This window comes from Aedes albopictus, chromosome 1, assembly GCF_035046485.1.
Source record: "Aedes albopictus strain Foshan chromosome 1, AalbF5, whole genome shotgun sequence".
NCBI lineage: Eukaryota > Metazoa > Arthropoda > Insecta > Diptera > Culicidae > Aedes > Aedes albopictus.
In genome coordinates this window covers 255,064,232-255,091,628 of record NC_085136.1, presented here as the reverse complement: position 1 = coordinate 255,091,628, position 27,397 = coordinate 255,064,232, and the positions used below count along the sequence as shown (strand labels likewise).

Genomic DNA, 27,397 nt, shown 5'->3' with positions numbered 1-27,397 from the left:
CAAAGCCCTCAAATGCCCCGGAAAACCCTCTTCGAAAACTCTCTGTAATTTATTTCATGAAACTTTTTTCTATTAGAAAATGAGATGTAACGGAATTGCAATTCAAAGGATAGTATAAGAAATGACTTTTCTTCTGTCGTGTGCATAATTACAAAAAAAAAACAAATTAAAACGAAAAAAAAAACACTACTAATTGTGTAACAATTGATGAATTACCCTATTTCTCGCAGTAATTGAGAAATGCAACTTGATAGCATGGTACCTACACCGCATTAGCAGGACGGCCTCCTAAAGTAGAACTGACGCGATTGACTACTGGATGCTTTTGAACAGACACTATTTAGTCCACCGATGTGTTTATATTCATGGACATTAGGAAAACATTGTGTAGAACATAGGCCTTTGATCTAAACAGAATGGTCTATTTCACCACAGATCATGCAGTACAAATTCAATTTGCTCACTCGATTAGACACGGGAAGTGGAGCACAATGCTAGTCGCACAGTCACATGTATTTTTTTTTCTCACCACACAACAGACCTGTCCTTCACCAATCATCATAAATTTCGTCTGCGACATATAACTGCCTCCAACCTTTCAAATGTATTACAGATAAGACTCCACACAAAGAGCATTTACGAACATTACAATCAACAGCTATCATGGTAGCTGCCCAAAGTTTCGCACCACATACAATCGCTAGGCAGGTATATCCAAAAATGTTAACAACTTACACGTATACCTACTTGCGGCAGCTGAAGTAGGTTCCAACCTATGTGTACTTGCAGTTTAAACACGCGTCGATTTCGCCACTCACCAGAGCGCCATAACTTATTTAGTAGCTGATGGTTGATGGTTTTTCATTACCCTTAACCAGATGGAAGCCGGTGGTGATGATGATGGAGCCGCGCCGCGACAGCACGCGGTAGCTGCAATTAACGCGCGATCATTTAAATCTTTGGCTCTTGCGGCAACTTCCAGCAGAGCTGTAACGCCTCTGTAGGTCAGTGACCTACTTTGCCAAAAAGAACCACAAAACTCGACGTCAGCATGTGGGTATAGGCTTTTTATGCCACATCCACGCGAAGAGGTAGGTGACATTTGAACCCCTTGGGCTCTTCAACATCAACCGCGCCGCATCATACATGTCCCTCGCGTGTTGCATCATACTGCACTGCAACATAGTTTAGTCAGTTAAAAAGAAGACAAAACTTAACATTGACTTAGAGGGATTATCTAATCGAATGGGATGTTGATAGGCTGATAATTTTAAGTGGGTACCGCTTTTTATGGAATCATAAAGGTAAAATGGAGTTAGTCCATGCCAAATCGATACCTAAGGGTAAAACATGTATCTGCATGCTAAATTGATTGATATAGCTCAATGGCACTGCTCACTCGGAATTTTCTTGCATAACATCATCGATAGTATTTTCAGCTTTCTAATTAGCCTCACCGCTCCCTAACTCCAAGAATTTGGGCAGGATCCGCTGCATTTCTTTTGCTCGTAATTCGGCCAAACAGTATTCGACCAAATAACCCTTTTAGCCAGATGGTAATTACCCAAATGGCGTTCGGCCAAACGGCACTCCACGAAATAGCCGGGCATCCCCCACAAGTAAGGCTCTATCCGCTTACGGATCTCCACCTACCCAGGATCTTACCGGGGACCCCATACCATATCTTACGGGGCAGAAGAACAGTACACTCAGCGAAGTAAACTACCGAAATTCATCAAAATACCTCATGAAATTTAGCCATAACTGTAAAGTATGGATGCCATAAGAATACCTTATGAAAATTGAACATGCTTAGTATGACCTAATTACATAAGATAAACTTATGAGAAGAGCAGAAAAATCGTAAAATGATGCAGACTCTAATCGATCCATGAACGTCGAGATCACTGAGCTCGTGCCCAACCCACGCGGCTATCGACGCTTGAGAATTTCGTGTTGCTAATTGTGTATAAAAGCCAAACTGTGAGTCGATTCTGCGTCATAAACCGACCTTATGAAATTCATTCTAGCCGTTATGAATTGTTTAAAGGCCAATTCATAAGTTGGACCCTATGATAATATTAGGTTTATTTGGCTGAGTGACGAGTGTAGTCCAGGAGCCTAACGACCCCCTCCCCTTCTCCCCTTCTACGAGACAAACGTGTAGTCGCCGGCTAAGAATAGTTATCCTCCATTTGGGACATTTGTGTCATCGCCATACATATAAGCCTATTTGATCATTTACCTGAGGGAGAATGGGACAAGGGATGGAATGGGATTAGGAAAGGGAAAGGGGATAAAATAGGAAAAGATACCCTAGAAGAGGGAATGAACGCATAAGCGCAACGAGAGCCCATACCACAACGGGTTCAATCAGTGCCCTGAAAAGGACACTGTAAACGCAAAGGGAGATCATTGGAGGTAGCTTGTGACGTCATGCGACTTTCAATATGGCATTGAAAGGCACGTCATCGAAAGCATCCTCAATATTCAAGAAATCACCCAAGCAAAAACTACGTTTTAGCGAGTACTTTCTTGAAAACGTATACAACTTTGTGTAAAAGAGTCACTGTGGACATCCCAAATTGGGAGGCATGTGAGTTCACATGAATAGGCTGTAACGTTTGCATAAAATATTTGGTAAATTTATAGAATTAGTCAATCGTTTATTAAAAATAAGATCCAACTAGATTAGACTGCTTTAAAATGTTCCGCTAGCTTGCTCAATCAACACCGACAAAGCCATTATACGTTCAACACGTGTTGTAATACCGCCGTCGATGAGTCGCACATGACAGAGACGGACCACGAAGAACCGACCCTCGCGAAGTGCGTAGAGGCAAACCTCGACAAACGATCATCACACGAACAGCGATCGTCTAGACAGTGCCACGAAGGTTCAACTTTTGCAAAGCGCATGGGAGCAAGTCTCGACAACAGATCACCGGACGCTGTGCAATCGCCAAGAGAGTGAGTTACACGGAGGCTTCAAGTATGACACTCACCCGAAGTATATCGAACGAAACCAACAATTTGGACGAGGGATCAATTGGCGCGTGCAGCCTCTTGCCTCAGTGCACGCTAATCGCCGAGGAAGATCAGGCGCTATTTTGTAGTTCGTCCGTAAAGAACGCTTCTCGCGTCGTGAAGTGTCCAGCGGCGCAATAACCAACACCGGACTTCAAAGTTACGCCAAACAAGCTTTGGAAAGGGCCCCAAAAAAGGGTAGGCTATATAGAAAACCGAATGAGAACTGTAGCTAAATAATAAATCACCATTCGACAGGGCCTTTTGTTCCGGGCTATTGTGCTATTCGTAACACGTGGTTTGGCGATTCAACGAGCGGACATATACACCTTTACGTCGAAAGGAGGGAAGCTGGTGACCTTCGGTGATCACGCGGCCGGCCGGCGGTACGCGACGCATGATGAGCGGGAGTGAAGAACGCGTCGGGACGCCGACGAACGTTCTGGAACGTGAACGTTGGCTAGGGAGCAAGCGGCGTGGATACCGGGGCGCCCCGCTTAAAAGTGAAGCAGAGTTGGTTAACATGTAAGTGAAGAGAACAAAGGTGTAGGAAAGTAGGGAATAGGAGTTAGGAGGAGAAAAGGGGTGGTTCCACTTCAATAAATGTGTTAAATTAGAACTTATCGTTTCACTTTCAAGTTAGTTAGAGAGTGGCCAAGCAACTTCTGATGATGTCAGGAGAGGACTTTAAAAAACTGTAACATTGGCGCCCAACCAAAAAACCCATTATTAGGAGAAAATTAGCTGCAAATGTTTATTTGTTGATAATTGTTATTTGTCGAACGAACTAGTTTATATGAGAAACTAAGGTTAGATTCGGTTGTATAGTGGAAGAGAGACTTAGGAGTGCAAACAAGAGCTTTGTTAGTGGCAGCTTTTGGCCACGGTATGATGGCGTCTGATCACACCCTATTTGCCAGGACTCGCTGGCGCGATTATTATGTGGATTTGTGGTATTTTAGCTTTTAGAATATGATCTGGTGAGCTATAGGCTTACGTTATTTAGTTGGTTTAGTCAAACTTATTCTTGAGGTCTGCTCAAGGTACATTAGTGATTCACGCTGCCGTTAACCGACCTCTTAGCATAGCGTCTTATAGTTCTCTAAGAATTTTTCAAGAATCGAAACATTTTGATTCTTGAAAAATTCTCGTTTGTTGGGGGAATTGTGTAACGTTTGCATAAAATATTTGGTAAATTTATAGAATTAGTCAATCGTTTATTAAAAATAAGATCCAACTAGATTAGACTGCTTTAAAATGTTCCGCTAGCTTGCTCAATCAACACCGACAAAGCCATTATACGTTCAACACGTGTTGTAATACCGCCGTCGATGAGTCGCACATGACAGAGACGGACCACGAAGAACCGACCCTCGCGAAGTGCGTAGAGGCAAACCTCGACAAACGATCATCACACGAACAGCGATCGTCTAGACAGTGCCACGAAGGTTCAACTTTTGCAAAGCGCATGGGAGCAAGTCTCGACAACAGATCACCGGACGCTGTGCAATCGCCAAGAGAGTGAGTTACACGGAGGCTTCAAGTATGACACTCACCCGAAGTATATCGAACGAAACCAACAATTTGGACGAGGGATCAATTGGCGCGTGCAGCCTCTTGCCTCAGTGCACGCTAATCGCCGAGGAAGATCAGGCGCTATTTTGTAGTTCGTCCGTAAAGAACGTTTCTCGCGTCGTGAAGTGTCCAGCGGCGCAATAACCAACACCGGACTTCAAAGTTACGCCAAACAAGCTTTGGAAAGGGCCCCAAAAAAGGGTAGGCTATATAGAAAACCGAATGAGAACTGTAGCTAAATAATAAATCACCATTCGACAGGGCCTTTTGTTCCGGGCTATTGTGCTATTCGTAACACGTGGTTTGGCGATTCAACGAGCGGACATATACACCTTTACGTCGAAAGGAGGGAAGCTGGTGACCTTCGGTGATCACGCGGCCGGCCGGCGGTACGCGACGCATGATGAGCGGGAGTGAAGAACGCGTCGGGACGCCGACGAACGTTCTGGAACGTGAACGTTGGCTAGGGAGCAAGCGGCGTGGATACCGGGGCGCCCCGCTTAAAAGTGAAGCAGAGTTGGTTAACATGTAAGTGAAGAGAACAAAGGTGTAGGAAAGTAGGGAATAGGAGTTAGGAGGAGAAAAGGGGTGGTTCCACTTCAATAAATGTGTTAAATTAGAACTTATCGTTTCACTTTCAAGTTAGTTAGAGAGTGGCCAAGCAACTTCTGATGATGTCAGGAGAGGACTTTAAAAAACTGTAACAAGGCATGTTAGCCATACGAACATCATAGATGTGATAATCGACAATGCGTTTCAAGCATTTCAGGAAGAACGAGGTAACCAGATAAATCTGGAACTCATTCCTTGTTTATACAACGCACGCACCCTTTCGGGATAAAACTATGGAGTAATTTCACGCCATGAAAGTAGTTCAAAACACTAGTCAAAACATGTTTGAAATACTCAAATCCTTCTGGAGAAAAATAGGACAAAACCCAATTTGTTCCTGGTGATTTGAAGTAAGCAGAGCTTTTTCGGGCCCACTAAGTCGATTATATAGCAGCAATTCTCGGGACGGAAGCTAGAGATTCGTAACTATACAAAAGAATGGTTTATCCGGAGATATTTTGAACGTGTACAGATCAGAGTTCCTCTTTGCGGTCCGCACAGACCGCAGAGGACAAGGTTCTTTTAAAGCAATAGTTATGGTATATCACAATGGAGGACGTTGTAGGTACAAAACCACAATGAAACCATGAAACTCTCTTGGAGTAGCAATGGAAGCGAGTTATCTATAAAATTTGGTCGCAACCAATTAGTATAGGTTCCCTAGTTTATTGAACAGGAACGCCTGAATACGCAAATTTTGCGAAGGAACACTAAAAAGTGCAAAGAAGGTAGAATGGAGACTCCTCATCTGACACATGCCAATCAGTCAACTCATGACAAATTCTGCTAATGCAGAGCTGCGTTAGGTTCAATTCTATGTTAAGTTATCCATGAACTATACTATGTACCTAAGCAATCCATCAAACTGAAGCATCTCAAATTAATGTTTGAGCTATTTCAGATGATGTAACCATCGTAGCAATACTGCCAAATATCAGCGAAAGATGCTGAATACAAGAGCTTGCTTGAAGGCATCCATAAGGAAAGGTTGAAACATACTCTTGGCGCAAGTTAGAGAGAAACACAGTTCCTGTAGTCGCCAAACTAGGCAGCTTTAAAGCTGCAAATATATTTCGATAAATTCAATAGCATTCAGAAAAAAAAATATAATCTACCTACATGTCTGTGTAACTATAAACTATTTAACCTGCGCTACAATTCGATTAAATCTCTATACTACAGAGTACTTTTACTATAAAGAGCACTTACTACGTACTCGCTAACTGCGCTAACTGACTACTGCTGAGGCTGATTCAGACACAACGTGTGTACCATCGTAGTAATGTTATTCACAATCGAGCAGTGTGAAGTGTATCGGTGCGTAGGGATGAACCGGGTGCTTCACACACTGGACTAACTGCCGCACCGCACAGTGGTCGCGGTAACATATACTAAGATATAGCATGCCCGAGGCACGACACTTTATTTATAATGAAAGAAGCAAAACTGGGTTCACAAGGTAATAAACTATACAGAAGTTACCCTACGAAAATGAACTCTCTGAAGTAGAGCCACTTGGACTACGCACGCTTTTTACGCTGAAAATTGATCTTCCTAGCCGTAGCCACTACCCAAACTATACATGATTACACTCTTCACAATCACAGCACAAAAAGGAAACATCAACGACAAACCAAATCGGTGTCAATTGAAAAACGCCAATGGCGAAAACGCCTTAAGCGAACCCATATAGGTGGTAATGTAAGCTGATTTACAACATTTGAATAATCCCGCCCTTATTTAGCCTCAAATGTGAGACTTAAGAAGGGCAACTGATTATCTCGGAGAAACGCAAGGTCCACTGCACCATTGCTCCGGTTAGCGCAGTAAGGACTGTGGAGGACGCCCTAATTCTCCACAGGTTCCGTTTGTGGTTAGGTTTTTATTAGACCCCCTAAACATTCATTCCTTGGTACGGTAAGCATAAAGCCGCATGACACCATGAATTAGGGGTCACCTGTTTAGTGGACTCTTACCACCAGGGATGGCATTCACCATTTGCAAAGAGTTACATTCACTTGCTACTATCTCAGTTCATAAGCATGCTATCAAAAAACAATGTATGGATGACTTTTACCTTGTAGTTTTATCTGAAAGTTTGCCGAATATCATAAGGGTCGCACACGCATGCTTAACTCGTGAGCGAGCTGTGAAAGCAACTCTCCACGCCGTGAATGTAATTTACATTCACGGCGTGGAGAGCTGCTTTCACAGCTCGCTCACGAGTTAAATATGCGTTTGTGACCCTTATGATATTCGGCAAACTTTCAGATAAAACTACAAGGTAAAAGTCATCCATACATTGTTTTTTGATAGCATGCTTATGAACTGAGATAGTAGCAAGTGAATGTAACTCTTTGCAAATGGTGAATGCCATCCCTGCTTACCACTGGATCAGGCGGTCCGTAGTGTTATTCTTAGCCAATTGAGACAACCGCTATCGACACTACACAGCTATCTAGGCTGATCGGGAAAAGAAGTTAACATTGATGGTTAACTTCCAAGCGAGCTCGAACAGCCCCACAAAAACGACTACTAACCCCAATTCAATGTGTCAAGCGACCCATGCCGAGGAATGAGAAATCGAGGGTGTGAAAAAGATCCTTGATCGGAGTTAACGGAGCCTGTGAGGTACCTGGACATCCTCAATTGTGCTACTCATGGGATTTAATATGAGTAATAACAACAAAAATAATCAACAAAGTTGTAGCACAGAGAAACAGGCGTAACACGTAACAACGTAGTGATCAAATGTCAAACAGGGAGCAAAAACGATACCAGCACCGCGAGTGGTCGATCGACCTACTACTGAATATTTGAATCAACCGTTAAAAAGCTGATCGATGGGAAGTGATGAGAGTGTAATGTCTGTTTCTCTGTGGTTGCAGTGTAGCGAGGTTAACCCCTTCACAAGAAGTGGGTTGGCTAGGTCTCCGTTAGGGAGACCAGAGAGCATTGTCATAGCTAGGGGGGGGGGGGGGGGGGGAGGGGTGAGGGGGCTGGTCGGTAGAGCAATTATGGGAGGAATCACTGAAAAAATCTCTTGAGGAAATCCTATACAAATTTCTGGAAGCATTCTTGAAGGAATTTCTGGACGAATCCCTAGAGGTGGAATCCCTAGAGAAATTCTTGGATAACTCCCTGGTGAAATTCCTGGAGAAATCCCTGAAGCAATTCCTAGCGGGATCTGGAGGAAATCCTGAAGGAATTTCTGGAAGAATTTCGACAGTTATACCAGGAGGAAACTCTGGAGGCATCCCTGGAGGAATACCAAATGAAATTCCTGGAGGACTCCTCGGGAGAAATTCCTGACAGAATTCCTGGATCAAACCATGGAAGAAATCCTGAAGCAATCCTTGGATGAATTCCTTAAGGATTCCCTGAAGAAATCTCTTGAGGAATTACTGGAGGAATCCTTAGAGAAATTTCTGGAGAAATTCTTGGAAAATTCCCTGGAGGATTTCCTGAAGCAATTTCTGGAGGAACCTCAGAACAAATGCCTGGAAAAACTTCTGAACAAATTCCTGGCGGATTTTCAGGAGAAACTCCTGCAGGAATTCTTAGAAGAGTTCTGAAAGGTATTCCGTGGAACTATCCCTGGAAGAATTCCTGCAGGAGTTTTTGAATTAATTCGTGTAGGAATCTCTAGAGGAATTCTGGGGGAATTTATGAAGAAATTTCTGAAAAATTTCCAAAAGAAATTCCTAGAGGAACTCTCAGAGGAATTTCTGAAAGAATTCCCAGAAGAGTTTATGGAACAATTCCAAAAAGAAGAATTTCTGGAGGAATTACTGGAGGCGTCATTGGAAGAATACCTGGAGGAATATCTAGAAGAATCGTTAAAGGAATCCCTGATGGCATACCTGGTAAATTCTTGGTAGAATTTCAGGAGGAATCCCTGGATCCCTCTGGAGCAACTCATGCGGGAGAAATTTATTGGTAAATTTCTGGAAGATTTCCTGAAAGAATTCCCGAAGGAATCCCGAAGGAAACCCAAAGCAAATCTCTGAAAAAAAAAACACTTGGAGGAATTCCTGAAGAATTTCATGAAAGAATTTTTGAACGAATCCCTGGAGAATTTCCAGGAGAAGTTCATGGAGGAATTACTGTAGAAATTTCCGAAGTTAATCCTGGAGGAATTCCTTGATCAATTCGTAGAGAGATTCCTGGATCAATTCCTGGTGGAATTTCTGAAGGAATTCCTGAGGTAATTACTGGTCGAGTCCCTGAATGGAATCCTGGAGAAATGCCCGGAGAGATCCTTACATAAATCCGTGGAGGAATTCCTTGAGCAATCCCTAGAAGAATACCTGAAGAAATGCTTGGAGGAACCCGTGGGGAAATTCCTGGAAACATGAGAAATTCCTAGAGAAATCTTTATAGGAATTGTTGGAGGCATCCCTGCAAGAATTCTATGAGGATTCCCTAGAGAAAACCCTGAAGGAATTCCTGGAGGATGTCCTTGAAGAATCACTGGGGCACTTTCAGGAGGATTAATCGAAGAATTCCTGGAACGACTAGAAAAAAGCAAAAAGTTTTCCGGCCACATAACGGTTAAGTCAATAATGGCGGTCAGGCAAGACCATGAGACACTCGTGCGTGGGAACTGCGGCAGTGGCAGAGCCCATGAAATTGAAGGTTTCGAAGTCTACCCAGACGGAGGCCTTTGCTTCCGCGGGCAGCCTAAAAAGTGCGGTGCAAGCGATTGCGTGCCGGAATCCCGGGAAGGGTGGGCCTGAAAAGCCGGCCCGTCCGGAACGAAGGGAACAGGGGGTAGCGACCACTGATTGATAGGACCACAGCATCCACAAGTTAGGGTGGGTCAGGAGGAGAACGGCTTTTGTACCATAGTTGAGCGGAAGAAGAAGAAATCGCAGGACGTGCAGGAGCATAGTGGCACCTCTACGTTCGCTTGCGATACGGCCATAACGGGTTGAAACGAATGTAGAAATTTAGGAGAGTACCCGCTAAGCGCGAAAAGGGTGATGCGCTTGTCATCAAGACTGAAGAGTCTAAGTACTCGGAAGTCTTAAAGGCGATGAGAAGTGACGCCAAGCTAGTGAACCTGGAAGCCGGCGTGCGTAGTATTAACCCTAGTAGGATGTTGGGGTCAATATGATCCAGACAGCCTCGCTGAACGTACACTACGCTATCGTGGTGCGCCTGACCTAAAATCTTAGAAGAGTTAAACGTGCTCATGATTCTCGAGCTCAAGCGCGCCAAGGAGCGCAAGGGCGCCACGTGCAAAAGTCTGGCGGAAGATGTCCTTGGCGAAGGGGTCGAGGTTAGGGGCCTTACAATGGAAGCGACTCTGAAGGTGGATGAGCCTAGATAAGATCACCGAAGCGGAAGAGCTCGTCACGGTACTGCGGCAACAGTGCAAGATTCAGGTGGCCAACGCAGCCGTTGGGCTACGAAAGTTCCCGGCAGGGACACAGGTAGCCTTGGTACAGCTACCTGTGGCGGACGCAAATAAGTCTGTTAAAGTTGGGAAGCTAAAGGTGGGCTGGTCTGTATGCTAACTGACCTTGCATGACACACCGGATGTTTGTTTCAGCTATCTGTCATGAAACTGCAAGGCCCTGATAGGAGTAAGCTGTGCAGACGATACGGCGGCGAAGGTCATAAGGCTCAAGGCACAAGGAAGGTTTGAGATGCCCGGCCTTCAGAAGAGCCATTGCTGACAAATCACAGTGCAGGTAACGCAGCTGAACCTGAAACACTGTAACGCAGCTCAGCATCTGCTATGTCAGCCACTTCCTGTGGGGGACGGATATCTCCATCATAGCGGACCTATCATATCGAGTACCCGCCGGCAACGGCAATTCGGTCGTGGATGAGTCTGTAAAATTATCGCAATATGGACGACGGACAAATACCCCTTCCTGGAGTTGGTGTATACTACTTACGAAGGTTTCGTGGTCGCCAAAGTAAACGGGGTCTTCTTCAATAGCTGTTATACGGCTCTGCGGTGGTCGATCGAGCAGTTCACTGTATGACGATCGTGCTGACTAGGCGAAGGCCGGTTGTAATAGCAGGTGACTTCAATGCCTGGGCCGTAGAATGAAGAAGCCGTTTCACCAACCAGCGGGGTCAGATCCTGCTAGAGACACTGGCCATGCTAGATGTTGACCTGGCTCATGTCGATACCAGGAGTACCTTTAATCGATACGGTGCGGAACCGATTATTGATGTTACCTTTTGTAGTCCTTGCCAAACAAGTATGTAGTTCAAACTGGAGGGTAGACGATGGCTACACTTACAGCGATCATCTGGCGGTTCGCTACAGTATCGACATTGTAAGTGTTGGTTATTTTGTGTCGTGAGTGTTACCGAGAACTTCGTGATTTGTGATGCGTGAAATGTAAAAATGTAATATGGCAGGTAATACTCGTGGTTAGTGTAGGTGTCACCCAGCTAAAAGCTCCCGATAGGCTAGATAGGACAACGTCAGGCTCCACCACCCTAAACAGCAACCATCAATACTACACACTGTAGTTGAAAACCCCACCACCAGAGGGACTGGTTACCACTCATTGAGCGGCCATGAGGGGTGGCGTAACGGGGCCATTGAGAAATGGGATGGCTGGAGAGGGCAATGACCGAGGAACGAGGTCATGAACCTCAAGGCAGTCAACGATTCGGTATGCTAGCACTTGCCCAGAGTTCGTCGACTAAGACAGTAGTAAAAGTTTGGAAAGTTTGGACAGAAGTAAAAGTTTGGAAAGTTTTATGCAGAGTTATTGGAGAAAGTTGAAAAGTGGAAGAAGTGTCAGAGAAGTGGACTACAGAACCCCGCCGTTTTTTGACTTGAAAGTGCCCGACCGACTTCCCTACGTCGTTTCCGTGACCATCTGGGCGAATTCCGGCACAGAACTAGCCGAAGGCCGATCCGTCACCATATCGGCAGGACCGAGACGCGTAGGAGGTTCAGGAACCCATGTAGTGCCACCCCAAACCCGAAGGACGTTGCCGTTGTTCATAGCGGTGTAGAGTACCGTGCGCCGCCATCGCGTACGCCAGCTGTACGAAGGACTGCGCGCCGCCATCGCGCACAGTATCCAGGAAGCAGTGGAGGACAGGTGTGGTGGAGTGTTGCTGACAAAGGGGCCCCCAACAATAAGGTCAGGTTAGATTAAGAAAGTGGGAGATAGAGGGAGTGTAAGGAAGTGCCAGAAATACAGACCAGTTAGACCGAATAAAGTGTAGTTGTCCGTGAAGTGCTGTTGTGGTTCCCTATTTTAAGTGCGAGAGTTCCCTGCCCGCGAGTTCCGTGACGTGAGCGTGCCGACCCTGAGGCTATTGTGTTGGGGAGTCTCAGTACCGCTCCCGACCGACTTACCCGATAATTACAACATCGACTACAACAACTGTAGGCAGCGGGTAGAGGAAGAGGCGGCTATTCCAAGGCCAGGCCTTTGCAGGAGGAAGATATCATATTTTGACGACGAGGTACTTAGGGAGGGACTCCACCGTGAGCGAAACCTACTCGGTCTAAGCGGTGACAAGCTGGTAACGGTACTGAAGATATAATTGACATAAATTCTTGTTATGTAATTCTGGTCGGGATGTGACCGAATCGGATCGCTAATTTGCCATGGTAAAACGCAACTTAAAATCGCTCAGATGACGCGATAGTAGTGAGCGAGGACAATCAAAACGTGCCAAATATCGGCTATGGCATTGAGCTTAGCATAGAGCAAACTATTCATAGTTTCCGTTGTGGAACATCTCCCAGAGTCCCAGCACATACCTACACCAATCTTAATACGTCGAGCAGCTGATTGTCGCATTTCATAGACGCCAAGACGCCGTTCGCCACCTACCCCTCGACGTTGCCTTCGTCGGTGGTACCATCGAACGAACGGTAAAACTAGTTTGAAGGCCTTTGCACTTCCGTTCCGCTGCAGACAACCGGCAAGTGTCGTTTTGGTCATCCGTTCATTACTAAGTGGAAGTAGGTCTGTAGTACGCAATCGTACGTGGTATATACGATGCGTCTTCGAATAAAGCGAGTTGAAAATAAGTGGCGTAAAGAAGGTCTTTTTTGTCGGTCTATTACCCAGTTTTAAACCTTCACTTAGTATTTTTGTTTTTGGTAATATTACAATAACATATCCCCAAGTGTCCCTCATGTGATCTTCGATGTTACCAAACTTTTGGAGAAAACACTGTACTGAAGCTTCACGCGACAGCGTAGTACACACCTCCATAATTGCTCTTCCACTGCAGGTGGTAAAAATGCGGGAAAAGAAGGTGAACTTTTTGTTTCATATGCCTCGTTACGGTCTTTCAAATGGGCGTACATTTCTAAGACACACAGCAAGCTCAAAGTCAAGGTTAATTAAGTCAAAACGCACTCTTTATAGCGTGGATCACACGAGAGTTAGTTAGATAGTAAAAAAACACGAAGATGGAAAAACGCCTTAAAACTGTTGATAGACTAGTCATCTAAGAGGTGAATGAAGAGATGCTGATCGCTATAACAGGTGAATCGAATACAGATGCAAACAAAACCTCGGACACCATGAATTTAAATAAATTGTGGTTATCAACGATAACGAGTCTTGTTGAATCATCTTTTGGCGGGTAGCTGAGGGGCTGACAACAGTATGGATTCTTAAAAATCTTATTAGAATGTATGTTAATCCTCCAATTTAAAGGTGTATTTACATACACATCGTTTACATCGATCAACTGGATATTTTTTGATTCAAATTTCTTGCCAACCTTGGAATCATGTCGGTAGTCGGTTTGTCGGGACCGTACGCACCTAGAAAAAAAATACTGATGTTTGAATTTATTTTTTTTTATTCTGTAATCTCAACAGCTCTGGTTAAAATGATAATGTAAACAAACAGTATTTACACATATTGTTCCTAGGATTGAACTCACGACGCTAGTCTATTCGCCTTTTTAGCAGTATAATTTGCATGCTACAACAATTGAGGCTCGTAGCAGCCTATGCTCCTGTTGAACGCTTTTCACAATAGTTCGGTTGCAAAGACCAATAACCGATCCCCTCGGAAAATTTTAAACCGATTCCCTTAACATTTGTCTGACCTCAATATTTTATCAATGCTATTTTATCTTGAATATGTAATTCATAGATTAGCTCCGGTTATTTTTTTCGTCGATATTCATTCATTTATTTTGTATTACATCAAACTCAAGATAAAACTGAATCAACAATATTCTCCATAATACACGGTTCGTGGCTGCCGTTCTCTATCGTCGGTCACGCCCGATGCTCGCCAAGTCGCGTTCCACCTGATCCGCCCTTCGTGCTCTCTGCGCTCCACGCCTACTTGTGCCAACCGGAACTGTCGCGAACACCAACTTTGCCGGGTTGTTGTCCGGCATTCTTGCAACATGCCCTCCTGTCCATCGTATCCTTCCGGCTTTGGCCATCTTCTGGATGCTGGGTTCGCCGTAAACTGCAGCGAGCTCGTGGTTCATCTTTCTCCGCCACACACCGTCGAAGATCGTCCTTAGCAAGCGTCGCTCGAAAACTCCGAGTGCTTGCAAGTCCTCCTCGAGCATGGTCCTTGTCTCGTGTCCATAGAGAACCACCGGTCTTATTAGTGTTTTGTACATGGTGCATTTGGTGCGTCGGTGAATCTTCTTAGACCGCAGCTTCTTCTGGAGCCCGCAGTAGGTCCGATTTCCGCTGATGATGCGCCTCCGAATTTCACGACTCACATTACAACCCAGACGGATCCTGTCGTGTTCGGTTCCGTCTACCAGCATGTACTTTGTTTTTGAGGCATTCACCTCCAGTCCGACCCTTGCTGCTTCGCGTTTCAGGCGGGTGTACAGCTCTGCCACCGTTCCAAATGTTCTGGCGATAATGTCCATCAGGGATGGGAACACTCACTTCGAAAGAGTTACACTCACTTGCTGTTTTCTCAGTTCAGAAGCAAGCAATCAAAACACGATGTATGGACGACTTTTGCCTTGTGATTTTGTCTAAAAGTTTGCCAAATATAATAGGGGTCGCACACGCATACCGATGTCGTGAGGAAGCTGCGAAGGCAACTCTCCACGAGGTGAATGTAAATTACACTCACCTCGTGGAGAGTTGCTTTCACAGCTCTGTCACGATTTTGGGATTCGTGAACGACCCCTACTCTATTCGGCAAAATTTTAGACAAAACCACAAGGCAAAAGTCGTCCATACAACGTTTCTTGATTGCATGCTTCTGAGCTGAGAAAATAGCAAGTGAGTGTAACTCTTTCGAAGTGAGTGTTCCCATCCCTGATGTCCATGTCGTCCACAAAGCACACAAATTGACCGGATTTTGTGAAAATTGTTTCACAACGAGCCTGGCTCGTCGCATCACATCTTCCAGAGCGATGTTGAAGAGTAGGCATGAGAGTCCATCACCTTGTCGCAGTCCCCGGCGACATTCGAATGATATCCAGTTCATTCACCCGGAGCCCTTAAGCAGTTTTGCACACCGTCCATCGTTGCTTTAATCAGTTTAGTCAGCTTCCCAGGAAAGCCGTCTTCGTCCATGATTCTCCATAGCTCTGCGCGGTAGATACTGTCGTATGACGCTTTGAAGTCGATGAACAGGTGATGCGTTGCGACCTGGTATTCACGGCATTTCTGGGGGATTTGCCGTACGGTGAAGATCTGGTCCGTTGTCGACCGGCCGTCGATGAAGCCGGCTTGATAACTTCCCACGAACTCATTCGTTTCAGGTGACATACGATGGAAGATGATCTGGGATAGCACTTTGTAGGCAGCATTCAAAATAGTGATCGCCTTGAAGTTCTCACATTCCAAATGGTCGCCTTTCTTGTGAATGGGGCAGATTACCCCTTCCTTCCACTCCTCCGGTAGCTGTTCGGTTTCCCAGATCCTGACTATCAGCCGATGCAGACAGGTGGCCCAACTTTTCTGGGCCCATCTTGATGAGTTCAGCTGCGATACCATCCTTACCAGCTGCTTTGTTGGTGTTGAGCTGGTGAATGGCATCCTTAACTTCCCTCAGTGTGGGAGTTGGCTCATTTCCGTCCTCTGCTGCACTACTGGCATTGTCGTTTCCTCCGTTGCCGTGGTCTCCCAGGCCTACGTTCTTCACGCCATTCAGGTGCTGATCGAAGTGTTGCTTCCTCCTTTCCATCACCGTGTTTCTTGGGAGCGGCACAGCAGTTCTATTTCTTCGCACTCCGCTTCTTCCAGGCGCCGGTTATTCTCCCGAAAGAGGTGGGTCTGTCGGGTCCCTTACTGCAGCATTACCGCCCGCGCTGCGTTCTCTCCACCAAAACCGTTCTGCACTCTTCGTCGAACCATTCGTTTAGTCGATACCGTTCCACGTACCCGATGGTGCTCTCGACTGCGTCGTTGATGGCTGCTTTCACTGTACTACAGCAGTCTGGTAACGCGGCCTCGAGAATCTGCACGTATGCTGAGGCGACATCCGGTTGTTTTAGTCGCTCTAGGTTGTATCGTGGCGGTCACCGGTACCGTACATTGTTGATGACGGAAAATTTTGGGCGCAGTTTGACCATCACCAGATTGTGGTCGGAGTCGATATTAGTGCCACGATAGGTCCTGACGTCGATAATGTCGTCCGTCAATCAGAACGTGGTGATCTGCAGGTGTAACGATAAGGGAGGCTGTGTTGAAAAAAGGAGCTACATATGGCCATGTTTTTGAAGGCGGCAAAACCAGTCGTAGGCCGTTTTCGTTCGTGTGCTGGTGGGCGCTGAACTTTCCAATCGTCGGTCTGAATTGCTCCTCCTGGCTTACCTGAGCGTTTAAATCTCCTATGATTCAGTAGTGTAGGGCATGGGACGAATGGGTAGCACGTGGTTGAGGCATTTCTGTAAGGGTTCTTACTTCTTAGGGTCTGTGTCAATTGGCGAATTAAAATTAATTTTTACTTAAATTTGACAGTTGAACACTTAAACTTGACAGTTCTCCTAAGGAAATAATTATCGAACTGTCAAGTTTAAGTGAAAATAATTTGAATTCGCCAATTGACACAGGCCCTTAGAGTAGGCTACGACATTGACTCGGACGATTCCGGTCACTACAAGTAGATCGGCAAGTAGTGGTGTTCCATGCGGTTTCAGAGACGCTCCAACGGGTTTCAGGGAGTTTCAGGAGCGTTCCAGTTGTTTTCATGGGGTTTCAAAGACGTTGCTGTTGATACATCCCTAATATCGCCCGAAACCATGAAAAGCCTTGAAACCCCTCTGAAAACCTATGAAACTTCTTGAAAGCCCTCCAAATAACCCGCGAATCCCCTGGGGATCGCCCTCGGAGAACTCCTGAAAACCCCTAAAAATCCTACAAACTCCTATAAACAACCTATAAAACATTCCTGAAACCCTCTTAGAAGCCCTAAGGAACTCCCGGGACCAACGAAACCCCCTCTGAAACCCTACTGAAACTCCCATGGAGCTTGAAAATGAAAATCTGAAAATTTATTATCATCTGGTAAAATAACAGTTAATTTCAAATTTCGAAATGTACCGTTCAACAGTTGGCGAGACATACCTTCTATGAAATCTCCCGAAGGAGAAATTCCTCCAGAAATTTCTTCAAGAACTTTTGGTGGCATCATTCAAGACAATATTCCATGGATTATTCCAGAAGTTCCTCCAGTGATTTCTCCAGGAACATCTTCAGAGATTTCATCCTGAAATTTCAGCTGTGATCCGTCAAGCAATTGCAACTGTGGTTTTACCAGCAATTCCTCCTAGGACTGCTCCAGAAATTCTTACTGTAATACCTCCAGGAGTTCTCCAAGAGATTTCTCGTGGAATTTCTTCAGGAATTTTTTCTATGATTAAGCATGGCAAGGCAATATACCGGACATTCTTATAGAAGTTTCTAAGGTGAATTTTCTAGAAATTCCTTCAGAGATTTTATCCTGAGATTCCTCCAGTTATTTATCATGGAATTCCTCCAGGAGCTCCCCGTGGCCTTCCTCCAGAAATTCCAACAGGGATTCCTCACGTACTATTCATGCGGTTCTTCCAACTATTCTTGCTAAGACTCCTCCAGAAATTCTAATTGTGGTTCTTCAGAAATTCTGCTAGGGGTTTCTCTAGAGCTTTCTCCTGGCTTTCTTGATGTGATCCTTTCGGGCAATCTTCCTGGAATTCTTCTTAAAATTGCTTCGGTTGTTCTGCCAGGGATTTCTTCAAGGACTCATCCAGGAAATCGTCCAGAAATTTTATCCAAGAATTCCTCCAGATATTATAACTACCGTACCGTAAACCGGGGTCAAATTGATCTTCGGGTCGTAATTGATCAACCGTTTTTCCGTTACAGAAAGGATATTTTTAATAGTTTGGTTTCAAGTATCGTACTGTTGGAATCTGATGCTGAACCATATTTGTAGGGAAACTTTTCAAAAAATTCTTTATCTACATGAAAAACAACTGATCAATTTCTACCCGAAGATCTTGACCCCGGTTTACGGTACCTCTAGAAATGATTTTAGTGATTGCTTTAGGCATTTATCATGGCATTCTTGCTGGAATTTTCCCAGGAAATCTTCCTGATATTTTTTCAGAAACTTCTCCTGTGATTCCATCAGGGCCGTGGGCCTTCTCTGTGGATTCCTTCAGAATACCTCTACCAGTTCTTTCAGGGACTTCTCGAGGTAATTCTGTAGGTATTTCTTCGAGATTTTTTTTTATTTTCCAGACATTCCTGAGGAGATTTCTTTAGAAATTTCTGAATGGTTTCCTCCAGTAATCCCTAGGATTTCTGTTGAAAATTCTACAATGATACATTTCAGAATCCTTCTAAGATTTCCTACATGTTCTAAATCAAATTCAATGGGAAGTATGAGTAATGACTGAATCTAGAAGTTCACTTGGTCTTTTCCTACTAGTTTGGAATTTCAGAAGTGCCAGTCCCAAATGTGGAAACTCACTGATAATCCCATGCTGCATCCTTATTTACCAATCCACACCACCCACCCACCCCCACATCATCGGGTATTGCACCATAAGCAACCACTGTGAATGACCCTTCCACACTATTCAATTGTTGCAAAATTCACTATGCTGTGCTGTCCACCAACTCGTTATTTACATATTTTCGTAACACAAAACGACAATGCAACCAATTGACCCAAAAAAATACAGTATCTACGCAACAAACAGTAGATGATACACGTTTATTATCGACCAAACCACCCATAAACCTATTCAAAATTGCCTTAATTTTCTATTTTCCGCTGTCCAGTTGTGGTTCGCTTGAACAAAAGCTAAAATATAATCATCGTTAACCATTGTCATATACCTACGCATCATAAACGAGAAGCGTTCGATGACTCGGAAAGGCTGCTAGCCTATAGGTCTGCAGTTATTTGCTTAGAGTTAGAATAAAGCATTGTCCAGTTAGAATCCGGACGCAAAGGATAATTTATTGCGACGCTCTAAATGATCATAATCATATTTTTTTCACTGCAGTCTGATCATAAACAAGTCCTCTATTGATGGTGAAAATTTCATCAATTTTCTTGTTACGAGTGAAAAATTATTTCAGATTGAAGACATGCGAAGGAAAAAAATCTTGCACAAACACGCTAAAAATTGAGGGTGGTCAGGTACGACAGTCACGAAAAATGTTAATATCTCCAAAACCATTATGTGTGATGTGCTCAGATGTTGTTAACCATGCCATGAGGAAGTGTCCAAGGAAGGTTGAAGTTTATGTTCATGGATAAATCTGCTTGGAATTCCAAGATTTGCCAGGAAGTTCGAACTCTGGACATCGTTTTCTCACATCACGATTTTGACACCAAATGTGTACAAAGATGACAATCTCAAGAATCGCGTGCTGCTTTTCAAAAATGCACACAAGGGTTCTGTAGAGGTTTGAGCTACATTGGTGAGCTATCACGACAGCCTGAGATGTGCAGTGGTGTCATCACTGTTGGATAGTGTTTATAAACGAAAAAACACTCAAATTTCGCTACTTTGGAATTCACTGAATAGCCCTTAATTTCGCAAGAAGAGAAATATTTGGCAAAGTTTCTTTGGAATCCTAATCAGACTGGTAGAGGGTCTCAGGACACTACAGAGATGACCCGATTGTTAAACAAATACACCGAAGGGGTTGATGTTAAAATTTACTACCATTGTGCAGATTTTTAAGGAAGTTATCACGGAAAAAATGAGAAAATGTATTAAAAATAAAATAAAATAATTTCAATGATATTTTTCCATGAAACTACAGTAAATTATCTTTGTTTTGAGGGCTTAACCTTTTCAGTTTGTTCTTCCACCTCTGAGATATATGTGATTATCTGCGTCCGGATTCTAACTGGACAATGCCTTATGATATTCTCGGACATTGAATCGCGTTAACCGGTTATCGGCTACCCTTTCAAGTTTATTAACCACGCACCCACAATAGCTACTCGGACAGATTTTTTTTTCAATTTGGCTCTTTTTAGTGGTCGTCGACCCATCAGTGGGCCACCTACTTTTAAGTACGCGTCCCCTTTCACTGATGCAGTTTTATGAACTGCAATGAATGTAAAGGGACCCGAAAAGGAAACTGTCCTTATACACATAGTTATCTTTCAAAGCTTTTAAGCGAAGCGAAGTTAGGCATGCTTATTCAACGTAGATAAATGTAACTGTTTTACAAGTTTTAATTCTGTGTTGTTGTTCTACTTTAGTTTGTAATGCCCCTGTTCGTTATAAGAGCATTTGTAGCGCTCTGGTCCAATATAATGTCTTCTACATTTCACATGTCATCTACATGACATTTAGTTTATGATGTCCGTGTAAGGTAACCTTTGCATGCCTATAGTTAACATATAGTTACCTGAAATGACCTAAAAGTTAGCAATTATAATACGGTTATCTTGTATGAGTATATATATTACGCCAGAGCGCTACAAATGCTTTTATAGCGAACAGGGCCAAATCAAAAATTAAAATTTTCATAATCCTGTTGGTGAAGGTGTAATTGTAGAATGTTATTTATATATTGACATTTGCTATATACAACCAAATGGTAAATGGATGCTGACATATAGTTTATGGAAAAAATGATGATGACCAGCAATAACATATTTAAAACTACCATATCCGTTTAAAAACAGAATGATGCAATAGTGAAAACAGTAATTACGAATAGTTCCTATTCCTATAACTATCTAACTTATAACCTGAATGAATTACAGTTAATCGATTAAGCATCATGCTCGAGTTTTTAATTATGCGAGTCACTGTATAACGATAAGCGGTAGACCAGTCAGTGTATTATGCAATCCCACTAGATGTACCAGCAGCGCGAGCGAGTGGTGGCTTTCGGTTAGTTATGATGCTCATGTCCATACTAGCTAGTACATATAGCGTGAGTATGATAGAGTTGGAATAAATTGGTACATACGAAAGGAACGGTAACTGATCGAGACTGATAATCAAGAGTGAGAGTGACATTATCTCATAAATCGGAAAACCTCACTCAAAGCCACCATGGCGTTAAAAGACCCAGTTATACAAGGTCGTTTCAGGCTTAATCTATGCACTGATGACGAAACCAATGCTGCTGGGTTGTTTTATACATTTGCATACTTAGAACACCATACGCAGGTTTCCACCGGAAGGAAATGTCTGATATTAATCAAATGCTGCGGAAAATAATAACAGAGCAAAGGCAATTTGACTAGGGTGGGTCAACATGATCGTTTTTGTGTAATTTAATCACTCCGGTCCCTTTGGGGCGGATTTTCCAGGGATGTTTAAGATGCTAGCTTGCGCCTGCTTTTTCTTTTAACTTACTCACTATTCCAAACAAACATGAGAAAGAGAAGGATGGATGATGGGGCACTTGCTGAACGAAAAGCGTTTGACCAGGCGTAGTGACTAACAAAAAAATATTTATCGAGGGAATACAAATTCAATGCTTACTATGTTAACATCCCCCTTCAGAACGCGCGCCTTTGTAAATAGTACCGTTAAGTGAGTATTTGTATTGAACCTAATAACTTCCCGTCTCCTTGCAGCTTGGGTCCAGGTCTGCCGCCTGAAAATTAGAAGCTACGGATTCCAGCTTGATCGACTTCGCCTCTACTGTTCTGTCGTTTTGTCGCACGTCGATATGCTTTGTCATCACCGAGTAGCCCATCTCCTTTTCAACCAGGCAGATTGAGCCCTAGTTGTCGCCCTTGATGATCAGGGACTCGTTGTTACCGTACAGCTCACGGATGAACCATATCCACCAGACCGCCTCTTGAGTGACCGTAGAAAGTGCCATGTATTCCGCTTCCATGGTCGATAAAGCAACAGCTGCTTGCCTTCTGGAACTCCAAGAAAGCTCTCCGCCACACTGCAGATATACATAACCGCTGACAGATCGCTTCATCTCCGGATCGTTAACCTAGTCGGCAACGCTGTATCTATAAAACGCTGGATCCGCATCTCTCCTGTAAGTCAGCTTGCACTGCTTGGTCTCCTTGAGGTATCGCGAAATCCTCTTAGCCGCTGTTCAGTGTGGACGGCCCGGATCGCTGCAGAACAATCTCATCACGCTTACCGCGTGACTGATGTCTGGCCTCGTGCACTGTACGATAAACTGAAGACCTCCAATCAGCTCGCGAAATGGAACTTCCTTCATCCTTTCACGTCCCCCCTCATTTCGTGGGCTCATCGTCTTCAGCAGTCGGTGGTTCGCGTCCAACGGGGTCGATACTGGATTGCAATCCATCATAATGAATTTCTCGAGCAATTCCTCTATGTACCGCTCTGGTCGATGGAAATAGTGTTATCGGTCCTGGTGACACGCAGACACAGAATCTGCTTGGCTTCTAGCCCAGCTTAATGCTCCATACTCTGCTGGCCTGCTTGAGACCGTGAAGGACCTTCTTCAGTTGCAGCTTCGATCCGGAATCCTTCCGCCTGCTCTATCTCCTCATTGTCCAGATCACCTTGGAGGAACGCCGTCACAGCGTCCACCTGGTACATGACGAGATTCATTAGCGCGGCCAGCGCAAGGAGGTGTCGAATAGTGGCGTACACCCTTAAATGAAACAACACAGCGCACGAGTAACTTTCACGCAGCGAGCAAAAAGACAAAAGATTTTTCACGCAGATTTGTGTACCGTGCCATGCCCTAATACCGTGTGCCTCCTAATACCGTGTATTTGACTAAAACTCAAATATTTTACTAAGTTTATTTTTTTTAATTGAGTAACTAGTTCAATCATTAGCATAATAAACCATCTTTAGTTAGGCGTGATAAATTTGGCACATATTTACAAAAACAAGTAATTAAAAATATTTACAGAATGTGAGTGCAAAGTACCAATACATGGTATTAGGGCATGGTTCCTTTTGTGTTCCAAATACCGTGTTTCGGCTAAAACTTGCAAACTGAAACTATTATTGATACTTTTTACTTTATGAATCAATTGCACGAACCTCTAGGCAACGTTTGACGCAGAGGTTCTTTTAACTATGAACTTAGTATGATTGATATAGTGATGATTCAAAGGACCACCAATGTATGCGGGTCGCATACACGGTATTAGGAACAATGCTATGTTTTACAATTTTGATTTTAACAATGGATTAAACTTTGGGAATTCCATTAATTATATTTTTTATACATAATACACACAATAAGCAAAAATATAGCGTTTGAAAAATTAAGAATCATGGATTATTGATTTGTACAGGGCTCTTTGAAGTGAAGAGCATCCTTAAGGTCACGGTATTAGGGCATGGCACGGTACGACTGGATCAACACAAAAAATGTGCTGATCCGGTGTTACACAAATCTGCGTGAAAATTCTTTTGTCTTTTTGCTCGCTGCGTGAAAGTTACTCGTTGTTCTGTGTACATCGAGTTCTGCGTGTAGCTGACAACGGGAGAATACTTCTCGCTATAGTCCACTCCTTTCACTTGCGAGAATCCTTTTATCGCAAGTCTTGACTTGTAACGTTCGATGGTGCCGTCGGTATTGGTTTTGACCTTGAAGACCCACTTGTTCTTCAGAGCTTTTCGTTCCTTCGCAACGTTCATCAGACACCACGTCTCGTTCGCGCTCAACGTATCGTGCCTCCATTGTTTAAATCCCTCGGTCCGGTCGACACGGCTTAGCGCTTCCTGCAGCGGATCAGGGTCCTTGGATACCTGTGGAATGTATTCCGGCGTGAGATGGTGGCCGTTATCATAATGGAAATCCAACTTGCCTTGAACTGGGCGCTCCCAGTTACGGTGTCCAGTTGCGAGCTGCATTCCAGCAGCTACTTCCTTCAAGTGTGACGGGAGCCGTGACGTGCTGTGAAACATATCCTCGTCCTGGTCCTTGTTCATCTCATCTCATCCTGAGTAGTTTCAAACTTTTAAGGACAAGGTATTTGGAGTACATAGCTCAGAATTTCTAGAGCACCGTTTTTTAGAACCATTGAACGGATTTGGATTAAAATGCATCACGCTAATTGTTCAGTGGTTGTCAACAGCGTGATGCATTTTAATCCAAATCCGTTCAACGGTTCTAAAAAACGGTGCTCTAGAAATTTTGAGCAATGTACTCCAAATACCTTGTCCTTAAGACAAGACACTGTAAGTAGCTATAAAATCTGCATAGTTATCTGGGAATCGGCTCTCCCTCACACTGCGTCTCATCGTAGGATGCTGAGAAAAATGCGAGATGAGCGCAAGCGATTGCTGCTCTTCTACAACACTGATCGCCGACGTCGTCGTACTGTCATTCTTCCTCTCTGTGCTTCTGATTTCTACGTCGCAGTCAGCAACGGCCTGGTGCTTGTTGAGCAAGGTGACCTGTTGATCGCCATCTATGATCTCATGCTGATCAACTCTTATAAAAACCATCGGTTCGACAGTCGAATCGGCCTCCTCAACCGGCGTCTGCCACAAAGGTAGACCTGCTTGGCGCCAAGTAGAACACTCGTCTCTGTAGTCTCTGGCTCCAGAGTCCAATATCCACTCGTCCGAGGAGTTCCGCTTCTTACACGCCAAGAGTGTTTTCATTTTCGTACTCTGGGAATTCTTCTCGTTCTTCGCCGCGTAGTGCCCAAGTTTTTCGCACTTGAAGCACGTCATGGCCGACTTGTCCTTCTTTCTGCTCCCATGCTTCCAACTAGTTGCTAGTGCCCCACTTGAACCGCCAGCCCTGGTGCCGAGCTCGATCGTCACGTCCTGGAGAATCTTTAACTTTACCCAGTCTGCCGTCCGTTCCCATGACCATCGGGCATCGGCTCGTATCGTTTCGGCAGCCCCATCATGAGGATAAGCGACATCCATTCGTCGTTGAGCGGAAAACCGATCTACTATAGTTTCTGGCTTGTGGTCAAAATTTCATCCACGTACTCCTCCTCGGAACATAAGCTTTCGCAGCGGGCTAATCGTTCTATATTGTCCTGAAAATGTTGTTCAGGTATTTTGAACTAGACTATAATTATACCTGTCGGTACTGAGGCAAACTATCGCCAAGGCACGGTCCGCTAAATCCTCGCTGATCTGCAGGTCGTCCGGAGAATTCTCAGCTTGCCAGGTTCCCTCCTGGCACAAATTTCCCAAATGGAGGAGAACTTGCCTCTGGAACCGAACAACTGCTACCCTCCTTAATCATCACCATCCGCATTCCGGACGCCCACGTCGCGTAGTCATCACGGCCCTTCAGCATCTCCAGAGATTGAGCCTGGATAAAACAAAGAGGAGAAACGTCAAAGTTGGAACTTCAGACTTTCTCACGGACATGCTTCAGATGAAAAATTAGCGTGCAGACCTCTTGAGGAATATTTTTCACTATTCGGCTTGTTGTTTGGCCGGTTGCTAGGCTACACCAGTCGGTAAAAGCCATCCTGGGCTCATAACCTGACAAAACGATTTTTTGCCCGACTTTAACATATAAGCTGTTACACATGGTACACAGGGTACAAAGGGTCAAATATTTGTCCGAAAAGAAACCAATGCTCAAACATCTTGTTTGACTCGATCGAATTTTCATTAGTGTCAAACTGATGTTGTTTCTTGAGTTCTTTCCTTGTCAAATAGTTGACCCTGTGTACTACTGGCCATAATAACCCCTTATCAAAAAGTAAATTTTGCAGTCACGCTAACAGTTTAGGTTATGTCCGTGTTCAACAAATGGATGGACCGGCTGTTGGCATTCTTCAAGTTCATATCTTTTCGGTTGACAAACGAAATGTACATTCTAAATCGGATCATAATCAGTCGCTAACATTCGAATCAATTTCCTTCCATTCCAGCAACCCGACTCCGTACGGCGAGGATGATCCGCTGATCGGCATGCGCTGGCCCTGCGTCATACCGCACACGATGAAAGAGCTTCCCTATCTGGAGGTTACGTCCACCCTGGCGGCCCGCTCGAATCCCGAAGCGGAACGACTTCACTTCTGGGATGAAATCTACACAAAGTACAACGGCGGAATATTTTAGCCTGCCGCCCGACTAGAGCTCCCCAGATAGAGGATTTGTTTAGTGCGTTTAGTAGAGTAGATCTAGGTTCAAAAGGTACTATAAAATCTCGCGTGTAGTGTCATACAGGCAGTCATTGCCGTAAAACATCGAGAGAACATATTCCGAAAAGACTATACGCGAGACAATTGTCACACGTTTTTAGTAGCTCAAAGCCATCCGATGCACTAGGTCATACTAGTGTTGTTAAAATGCTTTTTAGGAGCCGCACCGTTGTTTTTTTTTTGTGGTTGCCCAGCCCATGCCCATAGGTCTCTTTATTATTAAAGGAACCTGAATAGCTCAATAAATAACATTTTCTATTGTAAACTAGTTTTAAACACCTCAGATAGTTCTATAGTATCTCTACTGTGTTGATCAGTTTTGAAAGAGTAGGTTTAGGCGTTATCCAATTTGACTGACTGACTGACGAAATCGTGAGGAAAAGTAGATGTTTTGTATGAAAATCGAAATACAAAAAGTTTAATATATGTTTTACCATTGATAGTAGCCATCCTGGTTAGCTGTTTCTGTTGATCCGAACTACATACACTCTGGCATTCCTGCAGCATGCTCTGTCCACCGTGTCCGTCCAGCTTCGGCCAATTTCAAGATGTTGGGTTCACCGTAGAGTGCAGCGAGCTCCTGGTTCACCCTTCGCCACCACACACCATCCCTCTGCAGGTTGTTGAAGATCGTCCTTAGCACGCGTCACTCGAAATCTCCGAGTGCTTACAGGTCCTCCTCA

At 44.2% G+C, this 27,397-nt stretch overlaps 1 protein-coding gene and 1 long non-coding RNA gene across 2 annotated transcripts in view; both read left to right on the top strand.

Moving 5' to 3' along the window:
• The window catches only part of LOC109417756 (juvenile hormone esterase), a 118,770-nt gene extending 91,611 nt beyond the window's left edge, over window positions 1-27,159 (top strand). Inside the window, exon 8 of the mRNA XM_029860201.2 lies at window positions 26,442-27,159. Coding sequence (XP_029716061.1) covers window positions 26,442-26,631 — 190 coding nt within the window. The 3' untranslated portion in view covers window positions 26,632-27,159. The remainder of the gene's footprint in view (window positions 1-26,441) is intronic.
• Window positions 2,424-5,682, top strand: LOC109621804 (uncharacterized). Its single transcript, XR_003894123.2, has 3 exons — window positions 2,424-3,225; window positions 3,286-4,803; window positions 4,864-5,682. It is a non-coding gene; the product is annotated as an uncharacterized LOC109621804 (long non-coding RNA).
• Window positions 27,160-27,397: the final 238 nt, after the last annotated feature.